Source organism: Nomascus leucogenys, chromosome 10 (genome assembly GCF_006542625.1).
Source record: "Nomascus leucogenys isolate Asia chromosome 10, Asia_NLE_v1, whole genome shotgun sequence".
Taxonomy (NCBI): domain Eukaryota; kingdom Metazoa; phylum Chordata; class Mammalia; order Primates; family Hylobatidae; genus Nomascus; species Nomascus leucogenys.
The window spans coordinates 99699115-99720882 of NC_044390.1; the positions used below are offsets into that span (position 1 = coordinate 99699115).

A 21768-nucleotide genomic window follows, 5' to 3' on the forward strand; every position below is an offset into this window, starting at 1 on the left:
ACCTCTCTCAATGATTACAACTAAAAACTCTGGACGTAATTTTTATGTTATTTATTTATTTTTTACAGACAGGGTCTCACTCTGTTGCCCAGGCTGGAGTGCAGCAGTGTGATCAGCTCACTGCAGCCTCCAACTACTGGGCTCAAGCAGTCCTCCAGCCTCAGCCTCCTGAGTAGCTGGGACGAGGAACACACCACCACGGATAGCTTTTTTGTTTTTTTGTAGAAAGGAGGGTCTCACTATGAGGCCCAGGCTGGTCTCAAACTCCTGGGCTCAAGTGATCCTCCCACTTCAGCCTCCCGAATCGCTGGAACTGCAGGTGTGAACCACCATGCCTGGCCTCTGGACACAATTTTGAAAAGCAACCTGCAGCCTCTGAGAATAGACAAGAGCTCTCAGAATACAGCAGTCAACACTGGTCTGGGGAGGTCCCCAGTTCATCTTCCTCCATTCTCTCATGGGTTTAACCTGAGGGTGTAGATGGCAAAAACTGAGAGAAATCACATTTTCCTAGTCAGAACTGAGAGAGAGCCTCTGGGGGAGGCAGAAAGTGTGCATGGGATCCTCGGGGGGTCTGGGAGAGCTGGAGAGGGGGCACCCTAGCTTCATGAATGGGGTCCTGGGAGAGTTGGAGAGGGGGCACCCTAGCTTCCTGTATGGGGTCCTGGAGGGGTCTGGGAAAGCTGGAGAGGGGGCACCCTAGCTTCATGAATGGGGTCCTGGGGGGGTCTGGGAGAGCTGGAGAGGGGGCACCCTAGCTCCCTGTGTGGGGTCCTGGGGGGGTCTGGGAGAGCTGGAGAGGGGGCAGGCACCGTAGCTGCATGAATGGGGTCCTGGGGGGCTCTGGGAGAGCTGGAGAGGGGGCACCCTAGCTTCATGAATGGGGTCCTGGGAGAGTTGGAGAGGGGGCACCCTAGCTTCCTGTGTGGGGTCCTGGGGCGTCTGGGAAAGCTGGAGAGGGGGCACCCTAGCTTCATGAATGGGGTCCTGGGGGGGTCTGGGAGAGCTGGAGAGGGGGCACCCTACTTTCGTGAATGGGGTCCTGGGGGGGTCTGGGAGAGATGGAGAGGGGGCACCCTAGCTCCCTGTGTGGGGTCCTGGAGGGGTCTGGGAGAGCTAGAGAGGGGGCACCCTAGCTTCATGAATGGGGGGCTGGGGGAATCCTGGAAAGGAGAGCTGGAGAGGGGGCACCCTAGCTTCATGTGTGGGGGGCTGGGGGAATCCTGGAGAGGAGAGCTGGAGAGGGGCACCCTAGCTTCATGCATGAACCAGCAGCACAAGTCCCAGGCTCACTACGAGCTGCACTTGCACAGGTGACCCAAAACAACGCAGCAGAGGCTCTGGAGGTTGAGCTGACATTGGAAGCTTTGCACAAAGAGGCAAGGCAGAGCTTGGGCACTGGAATTAACCGGGTTGGTTGCTGCTAAAACAAACAAACAAAAAAAACTGACACTCTAAAGGATTTTTAAAAGTACCCAAAGTCTCAAATATGTAAAATGTCCAGGTTGCAATAAAGCGTTTCTTGGCATAACAACAACCAGGAAAATCTGAATAATTCTCAAGCGAGAAGAGAACCAGCAGGGTTAGATTTTTCCAGTAACATGAAATTAGACCGACACACACACACAAAAAAATCAAAGAAATGAAAAATTATGTTCTGGTAAATAGGAACTGGAACAATTAGTGTAATTGTATTTTTTAAAATGTATATATTTCCTGGCTTTCACTGAAGGAATCTAGATGAAATGATACCCCTTGAGCTCTTGGCTTGGTTTCTCAACATAACCTCCCAACGAGGCTCAGGCTCTTTAGAGGAACAGCTAATTCCATGTCTGGAAGTTCAAGGTGAGCCTGGCCTCTCTTAGTGGCCAGAAAGCAAGGAAGTTTTCAAAGACCAACAGGGCATGTCAAGAGGACTCAGGTGCCAGCTTGAAGGGATCTGGCCAGCCCAGTTTGGGATAATTTGAGTCTCAAAAAGATATTGACCACCAAAGAGTCTACTGTCTGGCTCCATTAATATGAAGTTCTAGAAAGTCACATGCACACAGTTATAGAAATACAGAAATCAGGCCAGCAGAAGATTGCATGGCGGGGACAAGAGCACCCTCCGGGGTGATGGAAACATTCTGCACCTGGGTGGGGGTGTGGGTGACACAGGCATACTCATGTGTCCAAAAACCCAATCAACTGCACATTTAAAAATCTGCACTTAACTATATGTAAATAACAGTAAGTTCTCACTTAATATCAATGGATTCTTGGAAACTGCGATGGTGAAGTGATGTATAGCAGGTCCTCAAATAACATCATTTTGTTCAATGTTCTTTCTTCCTTTAAAAAAAAAAAAAAAAATTCTGGGGCTGGGCGCCGTGGTTCAGCCTGTAATCCCAGCACTTTGGGAGGCCGAGGTGGGTGGATCACCTGAGGTCGGGAGTTCGAGACCAGCCTAACCAACACGGAGAAACCCCATCTCTACTAAAAAACACAAAATTAGCTGGGCGTGGTGGTGCATGCCTGTAATCCCAGCTACTCGGGAGGCTGAGACAGGAGAATTTCCTGAACCCAGGAGGCGGAGGCGGAGGTTGCGGTGAGCTGAGATGCGCCACTGTACTCCAGCCTGGGCAACAAGAGAGAAACTCCATCTCAAAACAAACAAACAAACAAATAAAAATAAATAAATTAAAAAAAAAACTCTGTAGAGAAGGGGTTTTGCCATGTTGCCCAGGCTGGTCTCGAATGCCTGAGTTCAAGCAATCCACTAGCCTCAGCCTCCCAAATTGCTGGGATTACAGGCATGCACCACTGCGCCTGGCCAACAGTTTCATTATAGTTTCAGAGAAGAAAAAAAAATCTGTTTCATTTTACATCATTTTACTTAGTCATTTCACTTAAAATTGCAGTTTCTAAGGACCTATCAACCCATAAAGTGAGGGCCTACCGTGTACCTTAACATACCTAACGCGTGTGTGTTGGGCAGGATTTGGCTACGGTTGATATTAAAACATTAAACACTGAGGCAGGAGGATTGCTTGAGCCCAAGAGTACAAGGCTGCAGTGAGGCAAGATCATGCCACTGCACTCCAGCCTAGGTGATGGAGTGAGAGACCTTCTCAAAAACAGAAACAACAAAGTTAAACAAAAATCCACTACTCCATAGTAATACTTTAAAAAGAGAGGAAAAGTGAAAGGAATAAACCCATTTGCCATGCCCTACCTTGAAAATTAAAAATAATTTAAAGGGAAAAAGCATTTATCTTGCTTAAAAAAAAAAAATCCTCAGCATATTATACCTCTCGTATCTTGCTTTTTAAGGAATAAACTAGAGTTCATTTCTACCTGATCTGCACAAAGCTCTTTGTTATCAAGGAAACAGCTAATACACAGGGGAACAGAATCAAAAGACATCATCTTGGAGCCTCGTGGACCCCATGAGACACGGATGCTGACACCATCCAGCCAAACGTTGAGGACAGAATATTCACACAGCGCCAGAACCTCCCTCCAGAGATGACCTGACAGTCATAAAGGGAAACATCCCACAAGTTAGGGCACTGCTACACGGCCACAGCACCACAGCACCACGCATCTAAAGGAAGGTGTAGAAATCCCACAGTCCCACCTGTTCTCTGTGGTCTCGATGCCTCTGCGTCTGCTTTCCTTTTTTTATCCGCCCACCTCGGTCTCCCAAAGTGCTGGGATTACGGGTGTGAACCACCACACCTGGCTCTGTGTCTACTTTCTATATGCACATTCTACTGAATCACCTGGCTGGAATCGAGTTTCACCTTCTCCAGAAAACCTCGTGTAGGTACAAATATGCACACCTCACCTCCCCAACTACATGTCACTTCTTATGTGATTCACTGCATCCAGTCAAGAAATGTGCTGAGCCAACACATTAACAACGGGGAGTTCGGGCGGAGATGCCAGCTAAGAGCCTCAGCGCACTCATGGCCACATGAAAACCTTTGCAGTTTCTGCAGGTGGAAGAAGCCCAGCACAAAGACCCACCTACTAATGTAGGGTTCCATTTACATCAAATGCCCAAACAGGCAAACCCAGAGACAGGAAGTGGATCAGTGGCTACTGAGGGCTGGGGGAGGATGGTGACAGGTGAAGGATGCCAGGTTTCTTTCTGGAGTGATGAAAATATCCGAATGGGGGGGCGAGGGGAGGGGGAATATCAGGATAAACAGCTAATGCATGTGGGGCCTAATGCCCAGGTGACAGGGTGATGGGTGCGGCAAACCACCATGGCATGTGCTTATTTATGTAACAAACCTGCACTCTCTGCACATGGATCCCGGAAATCAAAGTAAAATTTAAAAAAAAAGAAAAAAGAAAATGTCAACATTGACTGGCAATAGTCATGCCACTAAAAGCCATTGAATTCTGCACTTTAAATGGATGAGTTGGATGGCGTGTAACTTTACATCCCAATAAAGCTGTTAACAACCAAAGAGCCTATGGAGACAGAGTTCACAACCTCTAACCAATGCCACTCGGTTTGTCCCCACAACATGGACCTCGCGGGCAGACAAACTCATAGTGACAAGGGCACCAGCAGCTCCATTCCCGGCACTCGCTCTGCCCCAGGCTCTGTGCTCAGTGCTCACACACATTGTTTTGAGGAATTTCTACAACATCCCCATAAGTTACTGAGGAGGTGGAGGCTTGAGGCCATGCTAGATCACGGGAAAGCCACCTCAGGCTGCCCAGATGACTGCAGAGGCAGCACTAGCTGCCTCCCTACCTTGCGATACGAAGCACCCTCCTCCGCTTTAGCCACTCGCTGGTTCACGTAGAACACACGGGGGATGCTCAGCCTGATGCAATGCAAGTCACTGCCAATGAGCGCCCACAGCCTGAACAGGCCGGCCTGGCTGGTCTCGCTGATCTGAAAGGCCACACGGACATACAGCATGTCACAGGACACACCGGAACCCACAGACGGGGCCACCTCCCAGGTAGCTCCAGCTCCTAGCACAGGGCCTTAGGCCTCCCTACAATGGGCAGGAAACTCCAGGCCCACTCTAACCCTCCCATCCCAGACCTCAGGGCCCAGCTGGACACCCCATCCCTGGGCCATCAGCAGAGTCACTGCCCTCCCCTTGGATCAAGGTCTACACCTGCACAATCTGCCACGGAAGGTCCAGGATGCTGCGGGCAGTTCTTCGCAAGAAGCTCCCCAGCCCCGTGGCAGGACCATCCCGGATGGCCGTGGGCCTCAGCACACCCTCTGCCGACTCCAGACGCTGCCTCTTCCTGCGGGCGAGGCGCTGCCGGGCCTGCAGCTGCCACTTCTTCTTGTGGAACCAGAGCCAGACAAGCCACTCCTCCTGGGATGGATGGTGAGCACAGCCAATGTGCAAGTGGTGAGATGGGAATGCCCACCATAACTTTCTCACAAGCAGCCTCCCTAGGGGTCAGGACGCATCTCGGGCTCCCTGGGCTGTGCAGCAGACCCCTCAGAGACAGACGGTGTCACAGCCGTGTGCCTTACCTGGGTGGTTCCCAGGGCGGGAGGCTGCCCCAAGATTTCCTGCCAGGGCACAGTGGGCGTGAGGTCCTGGGACTCCTCCTGACTCTCCCAAAGAACTCGCTTCCTCTTCACAGTGACAGGGGCTGCTGGGTGAGGCAGCTTCACGAGGCCGAAGTCCTCCATGTCGGGAGCACTTGGCCTCGGACTGTCTTCTGAGGCCTCGGCCATCGTGACCTGGAAAGACCCAGTGAAGCCTTCAATCTCAGGATCTCGGGCTGGGCAGGGTGGCTCATGCCTGGAATCCCAGCACTTTGGGAGGCCAAGACAGGAGAATTGCTTGGGGCCAGGAGTTTGAGACCAGCCTGGGTAACAGCAAGACCCTGTCTCTACAAAATACATTATAAATTAGCCAGGCGTGGTAGTGCGCCTGTAGTCCCAGCTACTTGGTAGGCTGAGGCAGGAGGATCACTTGAACCCAGGAGCTGGAGGCTGCAGCAAGCTATGATCACACCACTGAACTCCAGCCCGGGCAAGAGTGAGACCTTGCCTCATAAAAACAAGCAAACAAAAATCTTAGGATCTCATCCCCACAAATTCTACTTCTCGAAATCTAACATAAGTATATCACCTGAAATGGGATGTTCGTTTACACAAGTTTACTGAACTTTTAATAGTGAAGGCCGGGTGTGGTGGCTCACGCCTGTCATCCCAGCACTTTGAGAGGCTGAGGTGGGCGGATCACTTGAGCCCAGGAGTTTGAGACTAGCCTGGCCAACATGGTGAAATCCCGTCTCTACAGAAAATAGAAAAATTAGCTGGGTGTGGTTGTGTGCGCCTGTGGTCCCAGCTACTTGGGAGGCTGAGGTGGAAGGATCACTTGAGCCTAGGAGTGGGGGGTTGCAGTGAGCCAAGGTTGCGCCACTGCATTCCAGCCTGGGCAACAGGGTGAGACCCTCTTTCAAAAAAAGTGAAAAGATCAAACCGAAAAATAAAATGTCACTCAAGACTACCAACAAGTAAATCTTTGCATTTTGCCATGTTTGCTCCAGAATGCTTTTTATAAGAAAGAAAATATTGCAAATAATGGGTACAGCCCTCTTCTGTCTGCCCCCACATACCTTTAAATTTTTACCACATGTCCACAGACACATGCCACAGCTGTAAGTTTTAACCTAAATAGTAACATGTGGGACACATCTGACTGCAACTTGTTTCCTTTTTTTTTTTTTTTTTTTTGAGACACAATCTCACTCTGTTGTCCAGGCTGGAGCGCAATGGCGCGATCTCATCTCACTACAACCTCGCCTCCTGGGTTCAAGCAATTCTCCTGCCTCAGCCTCCCAAGAAGCTAGGATTACAGGCACCTGCCACCAAGCCCAGCTAATTTTTTGTTGTATTTTTAGTAAAGATGGGGTTTCACATGTTGGCCAGGCTGGTCTCGAACTCCTGACCTCAAGTGATCCACCCACCTCAGCCTCCCAAAGTGCTGAGATTATAGGCGTGAGCCACATGCCTGGCCCTGCAACTTGTTTCTTTACTCAGCCATGTATTTTTGAGACTGACACCAGGTGAAACACGTACATATGGTTCGTTCATTGTAACTGATGTGAAATGTTCCATCATACAAACACATCAGCCTACCTACCCATGACTTTGCAAATGAAGAATGACAAGCGCCTACTTTTTCAAAACTACAAACTGCGACTCAATGACCACCTCTGTATGTGTTGCCTGGTCCCGGAGAACAACCACCTCCACCTCTAGCACCAGGGATTTCCTACTTCCCACAGTCTTGATACTTGATGCCGCCACACTCACTTGCCTTCAGTGTGACCTGCTATCTAAATACATCATGCTGCATTTACCTCATCAATAGTAAGGCTGAACATCTTCTTGGCCCTATGCAGGCAGCTCCCAAAATGGCCCAACGACCCCCACTTCCTTGTGTTCACACCCTGTGTGACTCCTTCCCTGAGTGGGGGTGGGACCCAGTGACTTGCCCGTAATGAACAGATTCCAGCAAAAGTCATGGAATGCCGCTCCTGAGAGCAGCTATAAAACACCGTGGCTTCTGCCTGGCTGACACTCTCTCAAAAGGCCAGTGCCATGCTGTGAGATGTCCTGTGAAGAGCGCCATGGAGCAGGGGACTAAGGATAATGTCTAGACAAAGGCCAAGGAGGAACTGAGTCCTGCTATCCCCATGGGAGGGAGCTCGGAAGTGGCTCCTTCTCCAGTGGAGCCCTCGGATACACGAGTGCATTTAAGTTGCTAAGTTTTGGGGTTATTTGCTATGCAGCAATAGATAGCTAACACACATTTATGAGCCATTTCTAACTTTTGTACATTCTAAACATCTTCAAAATGTAACTCAGGCCTTTGTTTCATGGTGACTTCTGTGCTACATATAAGTTTGTGTGTGTTGACTTCCTATCAGGAAAGTTTTCAAACATATACAAAAGCACAGTAACGAGCTCCCACGTTCTTATCACCAGTGTCAACAATTATCAACATTCTGCCTTTCTTGTCACAGACTACACAAGATTTAACTTTTAATTAATTGACCACTCTTTCTCTTTGTGATGTTTTTCACATGTGCCTTAAAAAAGCCCTTCCCAGCCGGGCACGGTGGCTCACGCTTGTAATCCCAGCACTTTGGGAGGCCGAGGCGGACGGATCACGAGGTCAGGAGATCGAGACCACGATGAAACCCCATCTCTACTAAAAATACAAAAAATTAGCCGGGCGTGGTGGCAGGTGCCTGTAGTCCCAGCTACTTGGAGAGGCTGAGGCAGGAGAATGGTGTGAACCCAGGAGGCGGAGTTTGCAGCGAGCCGAGATCACTCCACTGCACTCCAGCCTGGGTGAGAGAGCGAGACTCCGTCTCAAAACAAACAAACAAACAAACAAACAAACAAACAAACAAAAAAAGCCCTTCCCACCCCAGCATCATAGTTTCCTGAGTTGTTTACCAAAGATTTTAGTTTCCTTTTTTTTTTTAAAAGACACAGGGGTCTCGCTCTGTCACCTAGGCTGGAGTGCAGTGGTCATCTTGGTTCACCGCAGCCTCAACCTTCCAGGCTCAAGTGATCCTCCCACCTCAGCCTCCCAAGTAGCTGGGACTACAGGCATGCACAACCATGCCTAATTTTGTTGTGCCAGATTTTTTTTGTAGAGACGAGACCTCCCTATGTTGCCCAGGCTGGTCTGGAACTTCTGGGCTCAACTGATCCTCCTTCCTTGGACTTCTAAAGGAAGTCCGGAAATGTCTGCCCACCTAGGCCTCCCAAAGTGCTGGGATTACAGGCGTGAGCCACCGCACCTGGCCAAAGAACCCTTTTCTTGTCATGTGAGTTTGTATACTGCTCTTATTTATAGCTTACTTTTAATTTTCAGCATTTAAGAATTTTCCTTTTGCTCTTCTGACTTTCACTGTACCTTTTATTACACTGTGTCCTGTGTTTCTAAGTGTTTCCACAAGGGAAGATATTCATTTCACATTCAGAAAACTGGGGCTTCAAGAGACAGTGATTTGCCCAAGGCCCTGAGTCTAAGTAGTGCACCCTAATATTTTCACATAAGGAGACAGTTCCTCACCCTCACCTGAGCCTCACAATGGTGTCCTATTAACAAAAGATTGACAACTCAGAGTTAGAGAGTAAAGTGCCAACGGGCACGTTTTCAGAAAAAGTCCACTTTCGATGCTTGAACAGAAGCTTCACTACAGCACACTCAGCAGCGCAAGGAGCCTGGCGTCCTGTGTGTCACGAGGATCCCGCCCAGCCCAGCCTCGGGGCCCCACCGTCACCTGTCTTCTGCCCTCCAGGGTGAAGAGCTCACTGATCTTCTTCTGCTTATAGACATCATTCTTCTCCAGCAGTTTTTTGTGCAGCCAGTCAGGGTGTTTGACACGTGGCACTGGGTTCTTTATCTGTGTGAGGTCAACACCCATCAGAGAGAGACCCTCGTCTAACTGCATGGTTTTTAGCCCCACAGCCCGTGCCACTGACCCCACCCTTACCTGCTGCAGGGCTGCAGGGATGGTGATGATCTTCTGGATGGCACTTCCCAGCCGCTCAATGTAGTAGTCCCAATCCAGAATCTGCATGTGCAGGAAACGGGCACAGAGAACAGCAGGTGGCAGCAGCCATGAGTGGGGCTCACTTTGTGCTGAGCACAGGGCTAACCACTGTGTCTTATTTAATCCTCTCAGAAACTCTATGATGAAAGGTGCCCATTGCACAGCAGAGGACACCAAGGCAGGGAGCTTCACTGACTCCTCCAGATCACAGAGCGAGTAGGTGGCTGAGCCAACATCCCTGGCCTTAGTCCATCCAATAGAACAGCTAAAGAGCCCCAGGCACTTCATGTTTTCAGTTTTGCCCTAAAGGGTTATTAGTTGCTCACCTACTACTTATCAGAAAGCAGGAAGTCAAGAGTGAAGACACCAGACAAAAAAACATAATCCAACTCAGACATATTCTGCTCTGTCTAGCTTTCCTTGTAAACTTTTAAGAGTAGAGAACACAACTGGCACTCACTGCTCGAATATCAAAGTCTTGAAGGGAAGAGCTCTTGAGCCATTTCCGGAGAAAGTGCTTCCTCACCGTGGGCTCTGCTTGGAAAATGGCAAGTGGGATGGCCCTGGGTGAGGAAGACAGGCACACAGCTCAGTAACAGTGAAAATCACCCAAAATCTGATCATAACTCTTATCAAATGAACATGGAAATAAGGACTTGTAACAGCTGTTCACAAACATCAATGTATACATCTGCGTGCATATGTATGCACAAACATGCCTACAGGTTCCTCGGGGAGTAACACGTGTGTATGTGTAAACACATGCATGTGTGTGTGTAAACATGTCTACATGTTCCTCACAGAGTAACCATGTGCATGCATATAAACGCATGTGTGTGTGTAGACATGTCTGTGTTTCTCACTGAGTAACCACGTGCATGCGTACAGGCAAACACGTGCATGTTCATAACTATGTCTACATGTTTCTCACGGCATAACCATGTGCATGCATATACATAAATGCATGCGTGCGTAAACATGTCTGCGTTTCTCACTGAGTAACCACGCGCAATGCATATAGGCAAAGACATGCGTGTGTGCGTAAACATGTCTGCGTTTCTGAGTAACCACGCGCATGTGTATAGGCAAGGACACGCGTGTGTGCGTAACCATGTGTGCGTTTCTCACTGAGTAACCACGCGCATGTGTATAGGCAAAGACATGCGTGTGTGCGTAAACATGTCTGCGTTTCTGAGTAACCATGCGCATGCGTATAGGCAAACGTGCACGTTCATAACCATGTCCACATGTTCCTTGCTGAGTAACACACAGAAGACTCAGGCTGCTTTCTAGAAAGAATGAGCCTGTTTTCACGTCACTAGCAAAGCAACTGGCAACCGTCAGTGCTTCTCTTTCACTGGAGGAAACATCTGTGGTGAATACTGCAAACATAAGGAGACCTAAAGAAGACATGCACACTATGCATCCACTTGGCTCCATCGAGCTTCAACACTTGGCCACTTTGACTTCCTGTGTGAGACGATCAGAGTGAAGCCCTGTGTGACCCCAACCTATCCCCTCCTCACACAGAAGTAAAGACAACCCTTATTCTGGTGTTCATCAACCCCATGCAGGCATTTGTACTGGTCCTATTTGTATATAACCACCAAAAAAAAAAAAAAAAAAAAAAAGAGGAGTTTCCATGTTTTTAAGTTTTACATACATGGAGGCATAAGGGTCTTCCTTCAACCTGATTTTTGCTTTTTTCTCCAGCATGGTTTCAAACTGTCAATGCTGTAACCTGTAGCTGCAGGTTCAACCCTTTGAACTCTGGTATAGTGTATCTCATTCCCTACAAAATGGCAATTATCCATTTCTGGTTGATGGACACTTATGCCATCCCCAAACTTGGTGTTAAACACAGCCCTAATCTGTAAGGAACCCCTTACCTCTCCGTGACGGGGAGCCCTCACCTCTCCGTGACGGGGGGAGCCCTCACCTCTCCGTGACGGGGGGAGCCCTCACCTCTCCGTGACGGGGGAGCCCTCACCTCTCCGTGACGGGGGCCCCCCCCCCCCCCCCCCCCCCCCCCCCCCCCCCCCCCCCCCCCCCCTCTCCGTGACGGGGGAGCCCTCACCTCTCCGTGACGGGGGAGCCCTCACCTCTCCGTGACGGGGGAGCCCTCACCTCTCCGTGATGGGGGGAGCCCTCACCTCTCCGTGACGGGGGAGCCCTCGGGCTTGCGGGAGATGATGTAGCGGCAACTCAGCCCTGCATCCTTGACCATCTGGTCTCCCAGGAACTCGGCCAGGCGCTTTGCTGTGCTGATGGATGTAGACTTCTGCTCCCCGTAATCTTCCAGTTTCCGAGACATAGAACGATTCTCAGAGATGAGCTCGAATAGCTCAGAGTCAGGCATGTTGGCTGCCTAGAGAAAGACAATGGGTAAAACACTGCAGAAATCAAGGGGCAGAGTCTGGGCTCACCCTGGACTGTGGTCCTCTAGGCCATGCCCTTCTCTAGCCTGAGACGCAGAAGCCTGCAATTTCAAGAGCTCTCTCATATGCCTGTGTGACAATACTTTAAAACACACACACACACCACACACACACACACACACACAACTTTAGCTTTTATTATTTTTTTGAGACAGAGTCTCGTTCTGTCACCCAGGCTGAGTGCAGTGGTGCAATCTCAGCTCACTAAAACCTCCCCTCCTGGGTTCAAGAGATTCTCGTGCCTCAGCCTCCCAAGTAGCTGGGATTACAGGCACGTGCCATCACATCCAGCTAATTTTTGTATTTTTAGTAGAGAAAGGGTTTTGCCATGTTAGCCAGGCTGGTTTCCAACTCCTGACCTCAAGTGGTCTGCCCGCCTAGGCCTCCCAAGTGCTGGGATTACAGGCGTGAGCCACCACGCCTGGCTTGGCTTTTATTTTATAAAACTGTGCACAAAATATCAAGAAGAGTTTACTGAAGAGCACCAAGGCTGCAGAAAAGGATATTGCTTGGCCTAAGACAGGAAGTTTTTCTCCTTGAAAGGAAGAGAAAGAAGGGGCAGGAAGAGCCAGAAGAGAGGAAAGAGAAACTCCGGCTGGCTGGAGAGTGGCCTGAGCAGTTCCAGTGTGGCGTCCACATCCAGCTGGAGCTGCTGCTTTGCACACATGTTCCTGACCACAGGCCCCCCACATCCTGTAAGGGGTGCTGGGCTCATGAATATTCTGTGATACCCCCGGTGCTCCCTTGCTCGTGTGTTTCACTCTATACAAGACAATATGCCAAAAAACAGAAGCCCACACAGCAAAGCAAGCCAGGAAAGCACTGCAGAGTGTTCTAGTATTCCTTCTACCCAAGATGCCTGTGCCTGGGAAACATATGCACCGAGATATCTCGTTCAATGCAACACCATTTATAACAATGGAAATGTGAAACCTATCTGGTAGTAAATAATCGTGGACTAGTTACGGACATTAAGGTATGTAAACTGGTAAAATGTTATGTAGCCTGAAAAATATAAAAAATACAAAGTAACATAGAAATAAGCAAATATCCCAGGCTGGAGTGCAGTGGTGCAGTCACGGCTCACTATGGCCTCCACTTCCTGGTCTCAAGTGATCCTCCCAAGTCGCTGGGACCACAGGCACGCATCACCATGCCAGGCTTATCACGCTATTTAGAAAAACGTTTCCTTCAGAGTTGTGTCCCTGGATGCAGAAGTTGAGGGGAACTCCAAGGGGTAATTGTGCTCAGGAGGTCTTGGGATTTCATCAGGATTGGCCCTGAGTTCTTCGGTCACCTTGGTCTCCAGGAGCCCAGGAAGCGCGGGGTCCCCTTCTTGCAGGGTCCTTCATCCCTCAGAGCAGGTGAGGGTGGAGGGTAGGCCCTTACCTTGCTGTACAGCACGTCCAGCCAGTAGTCAGCCACCTTGGCTACAGAGCCATACACCTCTTCCAGCGTGCTGCCCTTGAGGAAGGCCTCAAACACCGAGGATTGGAAGATCTTAATCAGCTGCAGTTCCCCGCGGCGTTTGACCTCAAAGCCCTTGAGCTCAGCCAGAGAACCATCTTCATTGAACACAGCATATCTGAAAAAAAAAAAAAAGGCAAGCACAGCAGTGGCAAGGAGCGCTGGGGAGCCACCAGCTGTGCCTCATCCTCTCTGCCCGCCTCCTCCCTTTCCAACCCTCCACCTGTCATCCAACAGGCAGCAAACGTCTCTCTCCCTTAGGCCACTGCTTCTCTAAAAGGAAAATGACTGAAGGGCCTGCAGCCACAGAGCCAGAATACAGCAGCCGGGCAGACAGAGCTGGTGCAAACGGAATCAGTAAGATCACAAGAACCCAGGTCTATTTCTATCCTGGCTCCTGATCCAACCTCCTTTCTGGGCTAAATTTAATCTATCTCAATCCATGTCCTTTCTAAAGCACAAAAGCTATGAGAGTCCCACCTCTTCTTCAATTTCTTGCCTTCTTCCTTGGAGGCTGGAAGAATCATGGCAAGGTAGGGCCCATCAACCTCAAAAAAGATGCTGTTCTCTGAGCGGGTGACGTAGGTGAGTGAGGACGGCTCAGCCAGCTCCTGGTACTGGTCATTGGTGAAGCCTTCCTGAGAAACAACAGTGAAGAGGGGGCAGCTTCACTCGTGACGGCCCAAACCTGGAAACCACCTGGTGTCCCTCCAGGAGTGGATGGATTGGCAAACTGAGGCTTTTCCACATAACTAACACAACTTGGCAGCAGGAAGGAAGGAAGTTCTGATGGAAGGAAGGAGGTTCTGATGCACGCAACCAAGTGGTGAGACTCAGGTGTATCTCGTTAGGTCCAAGAAGCCAGACCCAAAAGGCTACAGGCTGTATGCTTCCATTTACATGACATTTTCGACAAAGCAAAATTACAGTACAAAAAACACATTGTGGGTTGCCAGGGTTTCGGGGTAGGGAGAGGATTTGTTGACAGAGGGGTTGCAGCTGTTTTGTGTTGCTTTGTGGTGCTGGACACACACATTACGCACTTGTCCAAACCCACAGGGCTGTACGCTACAGAGTGAACGTCACTGTGTGCAAATTACAAGCCATCCAGCCATGGTGCTGGGATCCCAAGGGGGGTGCAGACCGGGCCAAATGAGCCCAATAGCACTGTGGACATATAGCAGAACATGCCGACAGGGTGGGGAGGAAGGACCTGCCCCGTGAACTCTGCTGACTGGACAGGGTAAGGCTGAAAATAAAAGTAACTATCTACAAATGCTGTACGGTGGCTGGTGAAATTATTTCTCATGGGACGCAAGTCTGTTAGCAATTCTGAAACTACATGTACTCTAGGATTGAACGAATACATATATTGAGAAATTCGAAACAGGTTTATCACTGAAGGAGAAAGAAGTCACTAATAAGAAAGGGGCAGACTCATGTGTTTAAATGCATCCATGCAGACAGACAGACACAGAAATAAACAGCTCTGTGTGCGTGCGTTACCAGAGACATACTTCCTGGCTCTCTCCACTGTGAGAGACTGGAAGCTATGATACTCCCAGGAACAGTGAGCACAGCCAGCACCCCGTCTCGGGTTTTCACATCATTCTTCTCAGAGAACTGGCTGACTCCAGGTTGGAGCAGGGAAAATATAAGATGAGGCTGGTGGACCTTACAGTACCAAGAAGGAGGAAAGTGCTCCAGAAACAAAGACCAGAAGAGGGCGTGTCCCAAGAACACGCCACAAACCAGGAGGCCCCAGTGGCCCAAGGGGAACACGTGGAGCAGGACACCACTCCGGTCCTATGAACAATAACCCTGGGATGTCTACTCTGATCTGCAAATCCACACAGATGTCAATAAGCAGACAAATAAGCAAGAACAAATGGGAGAGAAGGATAACAACGCTTCCCTACAGGATCCCAATTGATACAGTAGAAGGAATGGGGGAAACAGACAATCGCCAGCGAAAAACCACCACAGGAAACCTCAGGCATAACTGCTGCAGGTGCGACCCACCAGCAAACACAGCCCATCAGCAACGCTATCACAGTGGGCAGAAGATTATGGAACAGCTGGGGATACAGTGTCTCAAAGCACCTGCTCCACATATTTATTTGCTGCTGTGATGGCTCTAATACATGTCCAGAAACTCTGACAGCCCTCCTCCAGGGACGCTTATTCCTCCCCACTGGGTGTGTATTTACGACTTAAGAGCCGCACAGGAGGGGGGCACAGGAGCGCCACAGTAAGGCCTGCAGAAGCCCTTCAGGCAGGAGACTAAGCCATCCCCACAACACACCCACACCCCCGCGCCACCACAAAACAACACGATGCGCCTGAGAACGTGGGGAGGGTGTCGCACCTGTGGAGTTCCTCCAAAAACTCAAATCACCTCAGTCTAGTCACGAGAAATAACAGACAACCCCTGATCAAGGGACAGCCAACCATCGCCTGGCCGGCACCACCAAAGGGTGAGGTCGAGACACGAGGACGGACCAGGACAGGACAACTCGGCACCACGTGGGTCCTTGCTGGGATCCTGGGAGAGAGGAGGGGCTGTAGTGGGAAATGGGAAATCCAGGTGAGGCCTGCAGTGCAGTTACTGGGGCACAGACATAGGTTTCTTAGTGTAGACAAGCGCACCGTGGTTTATGCGAGGTCAGCGTTAGGGGAAGCAGGCTGAAGGGGATACAGAAATTCTCTGTACTATTTTTGTAATTTCCTGTAAGTTTAAAATTATTTCAAAATAAAAAGTTAAAAGCAAAAAATTCTGGGAGCTATGCTGAAAGAGAAAGGAGTGGAATCACTTGATACCCTCTGACCACAGTCTTCAGGCTACAGAAAAGCAATGTAAGCAGTGCTGGGTGCCAGGAAGGCATGCACACTGTGAGGTGCTGCAGAGCCAGTGACGTCAGGGCACTGACACCAGGCCAGCCAGCGCTTCAGGACCAGAGGCCCCAGACTCACCTTGACCATGATGTTCAACATGGCGCCTGGGTAGGAGATGGTCACTTTGGGCTTCTTCACGTTGGTCGTCTTGAAGACAAAATTTTCTGGGAAGCTGTTGGGTAGGACGCACCATATTCCATCTGTGTCCAGCTCTAAGGGCCTCCTTCAGAGAAAGAGAGGAGCAAGGTCGTGAGTTCCCCTTTCCTTCTCGCCCAGTGTGTGGCCTCCAGCCTTCCCTCCTTCCTTCCCGCCCAGTGTGTGGCCTCCAGACTTCCCTCCTTCCTTCTTGCCCACGCTTGCCCCCAGGACCTGCTCCTAGCCCCACGGCTCCCCTTCTGCACTCACCCAATCTGCTCGATCAGCTCCCGTGCCTGGGTGATGATGTTGGCCCCTGTGAAGCAGACGATGCCAGCCATCTCCATGGAGTACCAGCGAGCCCTGAGAGGACACAACAAACTGGTGGGTGGGGCTGGCATGGCTCCTCCAGGGATTATCAGAGGCAGTGAGGAGTAGGGAGGAGGAAAGGAGAGACACGACAGGGACAAGGGAAGTAGCCAAATGTGCATGTACCAGGACAGAACTAAGGTGGAATCTGGCTCTGCCCGAGGACACTTCTCTGTCCCCACCTTGGTGCCCAGCATGGCTCAGGAAGGATCTGGAAGGGTGTAGTATGTGCCACTGCGTCCGTCCGTTCAGGACTCCAGCCTCAGCAGGACTCTTAATACCACCCAGACCCATTCACGCCTTCTCTACTCTCTTCACACCTCCTCCCAAGCCCCATTCTCACCTCCAGCTTCTCAGAGAAAGCCCAGGCCTACCTGCCAGGCCCGACCCTCCTCCAGCCTGGGTCCCAGCCCTGCTGTCAGCTGTCCCACCCTCCCCTCCCGGCACCAGTCCCGTGCCCCTTGTCAGTTGCTTCTCTGCCCCTCCCTGACACGCAGCAAGAAGCAACTGCCCGACACTCTTCAAGTCCCTGAGTGAGGATCCACGCTGGGAGACATAAAAACGCTGGAAAATGGCAAGTCATGTCTCCAGCCCATGATGCAGAGACACATACATCCCACAGCACACATCACTCATGGACACCCAGACCCTCAAAGTCAGCGTGGCCCCCACTCTCCTCAACCTCCCAGCCCCACCCCAGCCCAAAGCCTTCTCCTTCCAACATTCCTTGAATCAGATGAACGGCCCTCCACGCACAGCAGCCTACACCTGAAGCTGCCCTAAACGTAGACTCATCCATTCCTCCCATAAGCCTCTCCCGGACCCGGGCCCGGGCCCCACCTACCCCTTACGCATGACGTAGCCATAGAAAGAGTTCAGGATGCACTTGTGGGCCAGCTGCAGCGAGTCGTACAGCACCTCCATGTTCTTGCAGCGCTTCACCTCAGCCGCGTCGCCCACCTCCACAGCCGCCGAGAGCTTCTTTTTCCACACCTGAGAAGCACATGAACATGGAGCACCTCACAGATTCTTCCATCTCACATTCTACAAAGTCAATGGCCCAGGTTTTTAGTATCTTGAAAATTTTCAAATCTATAGAAAACCTAAAAAACCAGTACAATGAAGAGTGTACATTCTTCTCCTAGACTGGCCAATTGTCAATATTTTGTCACCCTTCCTTTATTCTGTCTCTCTGTGTTGACAGAATCATTTGAACATTGTAGATTTCACGGTCTGAACACTTCAGCACACTTTCTAGGGAACAAGAGCTACTCAGGAGGTCCCGGTAAAATCAGTCAATAAAGAAATGCAGCTAAGACCACAGATGTCTCATCAAATTCCCCACCCAACATGAGAAAAGGTTTTTAAAGGCTGGGTATTTCAAGAACAAAAGCAAATTCCTTAAGATAATTACCAAGTGCCTAGTATGTGCCAGGAACTCCATTGTACTCTGAACCCCGAGACAATCACTACACTTTTGGTGCTTATTTGATGAGGGAGACAGATGAACAAGTAATTTAGCAATTGCTTAATTAAAATAAAGTGAGATAGTAAGGCAGCTCCTTAAAAGGTAAAATGTAGAATTATCATATGACCCAACAACTCTACTGCTGGGTACATATCCAAAATCACCAAAAGCAGAGACGTGAAGACGCACTTGCAGCCCATGTTGAAACCAGGATTGCTCGCAACAGCCAAAAGGTGGAAGCAACCCAAGTGAACATCAGTGTGTGAAAGATAAACAAAATGTGACAAATCCACACAATAAAATATTATTCAGCCATTTACAAAAATGCAGTACAGATACAAGCTGTATGTTGATAAACCTTGAAAACATCATGCTAAGACTGGGCGCGGTGGCTCACACCTGTAATCCCAGCCCTGTGGCAGGCTGGGGTGGATAGATGACCTGAGTTCAGGACTTTGAGACCAGCCTGGGCAACATGGTGAAACCCCGTCTCTACCAAACATACAACAATCAGGCGTGGTGGTACGCCTGTGGTCCCAAGTACCGGGGAGGCTGAGGCAGGAGGATCACTTGAGCCTTGGAGGTGGAGGCTGCAGTAAGCCAAGGTCACACCACTGTACTCTAACCTTGGTGACAGAGTGAGACCCCGTCTCCAAAAAAGAAAGCATCATGCTAAGTGAAAAAGCCAGTCACAAAGATAGAAATACTGCACGGTTCACTTACATGACATCCCTAGAGTCGTGGAATTCAGAGACAGAAAGTGCAACGGGGGTCGCTAGCGGACAGGGGAGGAGGTGGGGAGCTACTGTTTAATGGAGACAAGAGTTTCGATTTGAGAAGGCGAAGAATTCTGGAGGTAGATGGTGGTGATAGTTGCACAACAGCGTGAATATGCTTCATGCCCCTGAACTGAGCACTTAAAAACACTAAATGTCATATTATGTCCGCCTTACCATTATAAAAAAGAACGTGTGATGATGAGTTCAGCAGGGCAGTGCAGGATGCCAGGGGGCCGCACAGCAGGGGCCGTGCTGAGTCTACAGTGAACGTCTTTCAGAAAAAAAACGGCTCAATCTGATCAGATATAAAATAATGAACCGTTGATATCAAAACAGAGGTGTTGCTATGCATTTTCCATGTTCCTACCAGATGAAATACGTCAGTTAAACACGAGGGGCAGGATGGTGAATACCACAGATGAGAAGGCCTTAGAGTTTCTCGGAACTCCTCACCTCCCATGACAGCAGGAAAGAGATAAACAATAGGCGAAGGCAGTTGGGTTCGTAAAACTTGATGTACTCAAATGGCCAGCCAGCTGTAGCTTGCTGACCCTTGCTCTAAATAATCACTTCAGAAATCATCCTTTAGGGTCCTTCTGAGGCCTCAGACCAGGGTGGATGATGGTCTGCGTCCTTCGTGGCCATCAACTCTTCCAAGTCAAAAACAATTGCACGTTATCATCCGAGTGCAGGTGCCTGCTCGGAGGATCCCAGGCAAAGAGCTAAGAGTGCCCACTTCATGAGCCGACCGAAACTGCCCTCACAGAGGCCAAAGCTTGCAGCCCCTCAGAGCTCACCTTGTGCAGCCCTTTGAACTCGTAACGTCTGTCCCGGAAGGCACGCACGGTGTCCACGTAGAAGGAGTTTTCCCGCTGACAGATGGTGGTGAGACGCTCTTCCACCTTGGTGATGTGGATCTTCTTGTAGGCTTTCCGGCAATAATCTAAGCATGACGGAGAGGGTCAGAGCAAGTGGGTGAGATCTCCCAGAGCAGAGGGAGCCAGGGCACAGGGGTGCTGAGGAACATGGCTTCTACGTCACCACAAAGGAGCAACAGCTCAGATACACTGCTAGTCTCTCATACTGAAAAAGGTGGGCGGGCACGGTGGCTCACACCTGTAATCCCAGCACTTTGGGAGGCCGAGGCAGGTGGATCACTTGAGCCCAGGAGTTCGAGGCCAGCCTGGGCAACATGGTGAGACCCCATCTCTACAAAAAATACAAAAAATTAGCTAGGCATGGTGGCGCACACCGGTAGTCCCAGCTACTTAGGAGGTTGAGATGGGAGGATTGCCGGTGCCTGGGAGGTTGAGGCTGCAGTGAGCCAAGATCACACCACTGCACTCCAGCCTGGGTGACAAAGTGGGACCTCATTTCAAAAAAAAAAAAAGGAAGAAAGAAATAGGACAGCCCAGGGGTAGGAACAGGCCAAATACCCCAAGACCACAGAACAGCAGTCTCTAACACCTGCAGAAGGGGAAGCAAATAAAGGACCCTGCAGTGAGAGCACAGCTTACAGTGACCCAGAGCAGCTTCCGGTCTGCTGTGACAACACCTCTGCGGCCCCATCTGGGATGGACCAATGCAGCCCAGCAAGAACAGAAAGTGGGAGCAGGAGCCACATCTTTACAGCTGCGACCATGCCCAGGCACTCACCCGCCAGCCTTCTCTTCTCGTATTTTGCCTGTTCCTCACGGGACAGTTCATGAAAGGCCCGAGCTGGCCCCTCTGGGAACAAGGGGGGGAACTTCTCTGACTCCAGTTGGTGCTGGATCCGATGGTATTCGCTGCGACTGGCTGGCACTGGGAAGGAGGCAATGGGGGCAAGTTCAAAAGGAGGCACAGACACACCGGCTTCCCACCGAGTGTGTGTGGGGAAAGGTGGCCGACACTCACCCACCCGTTTCCCACCGAGTGCCCACCCAAGCAGCCAACACTCACTGAATTCGCCCCTCCACTGCCAGGCCATCTTCCGCTGGCAGTTTGCTCCAGGCTTATTGAAGTCACAGGCAGCACAGGTGGCTTCGTCCACCATGGCAGAGGGCTGCAAGGGGTGAGAAAGCACTTAGGGCTGGGCAGAGAGAGCTCCGACTCTGACGCGGGAAGTAAAGTCTCACCTGCAGGCGGTTGGTCAGGATGATGTTGGGGTACATGGCCCCCACGTCCAGGTGGTAGATGAGTGGACACTCGATGCGGCTGGGAACGTCCTTCAGGGAGGCAAGCTTGCTCTTAATCTCATCACACACCTGCAGAGAAAAGTGAAACTCAGTCGAGGCTGGTGACCAAGCTTGCCTCGTGTGCAGTTCACCAACCCCTTTTAGACATTCAGGAGAGGAAAAAGCTGAAAAATATATAAATAGAGCAAAAACTAGCCAGAAGAAAAAAGTTAAGAAGGGTTGCCATCATTTCTATGAAATACATTAAATTTGGTGGAGTTATTAGAAAATTACTCGAACACCAAACTCTCCTTAGTATTAAAAAAATTCTTAGGCCAGGTGCAGAGGTTCACACTTGTAATCCCAGCAATTTTGGAGACCGAGGCCAGAGGATCACTTGAGCCCAGGAGTTTGAGACTGGCCTGAGCAACACAGTGGGACCCCCGTCTCTATAAAAAATAAAAAATTAGCCATGTGTGGCGGTGGCACCTGTAGTCCCA

General features: G+C 50.3%; 1 protein-coding gene across 2 annotated transcripts in view; it reads right to left on the bottom strand.

Annotated features, from left to right (window-relative positions):
- Positions 1 to 21768, bottom strand: part of POLE (DNA polymerase epsilon, catalytic subunit) — a 62503-nt gene that overhangs the window by 20734 nt on the left and 20001 nt on the right. For both annotated transcript variants that reach the window (XM_030821731.1, XM_030821730.1), the window contains 16 exons: positions 21230 to 21358; positions 21054 to 21156; positions 20769 to 20915; positions 19910 to 20055; positions 17710 to 17858; positions 16767 to 16859; positions 16440 to 16584; positions 13947 to 14104; positions 13389 to 13584; positions 11715 to 11929; positions 10022 to 10124; positions 9502 to 9582; positions 9289 to 9411; positions 5504 to 5716; positions 5130 to 5339; positions 4754 to 4897 (listed from right to left, as the gene is read on the bottom strand). In XM_030821731.1, coding sequence (XP_030677591.1) covers positions 4754 to 4897; positions 5130 to 5339; positions 5504 to 5716; positions 9289 to 9411; positions 9502 to 9582; positions 10022 to 10124; positions 11715 to 11929; positions 13389 to 13584; positions 13947 to 14104; positions 16440 to 16584; positions 16767 to 16859; positions 17710 to 17858; positions 19910 to 20055; positions 20769 to 20915; positions 21054 to 21156; positions 21230 to 21358 — 2355 coding nt within the window. The remainder of the gene's footprint in view (positions 1 to 4753; positions 4898 to 5129; positions 5340 to 5503; positions 5717 to 9288; positions 9412 to 9501; positions 9583 to 10021; positions 10125 to 11714; positions 11930 to 13388; positions 13585 to 13946; positions 14105 to 16439; positions 16585 to 16766; positions 16860 to 17709; positions 17859 to 19909; positions 20056 to 20768; positions 20916 to 21053; positions 21157 to 21229; positions 21359 to 21768) is intronic.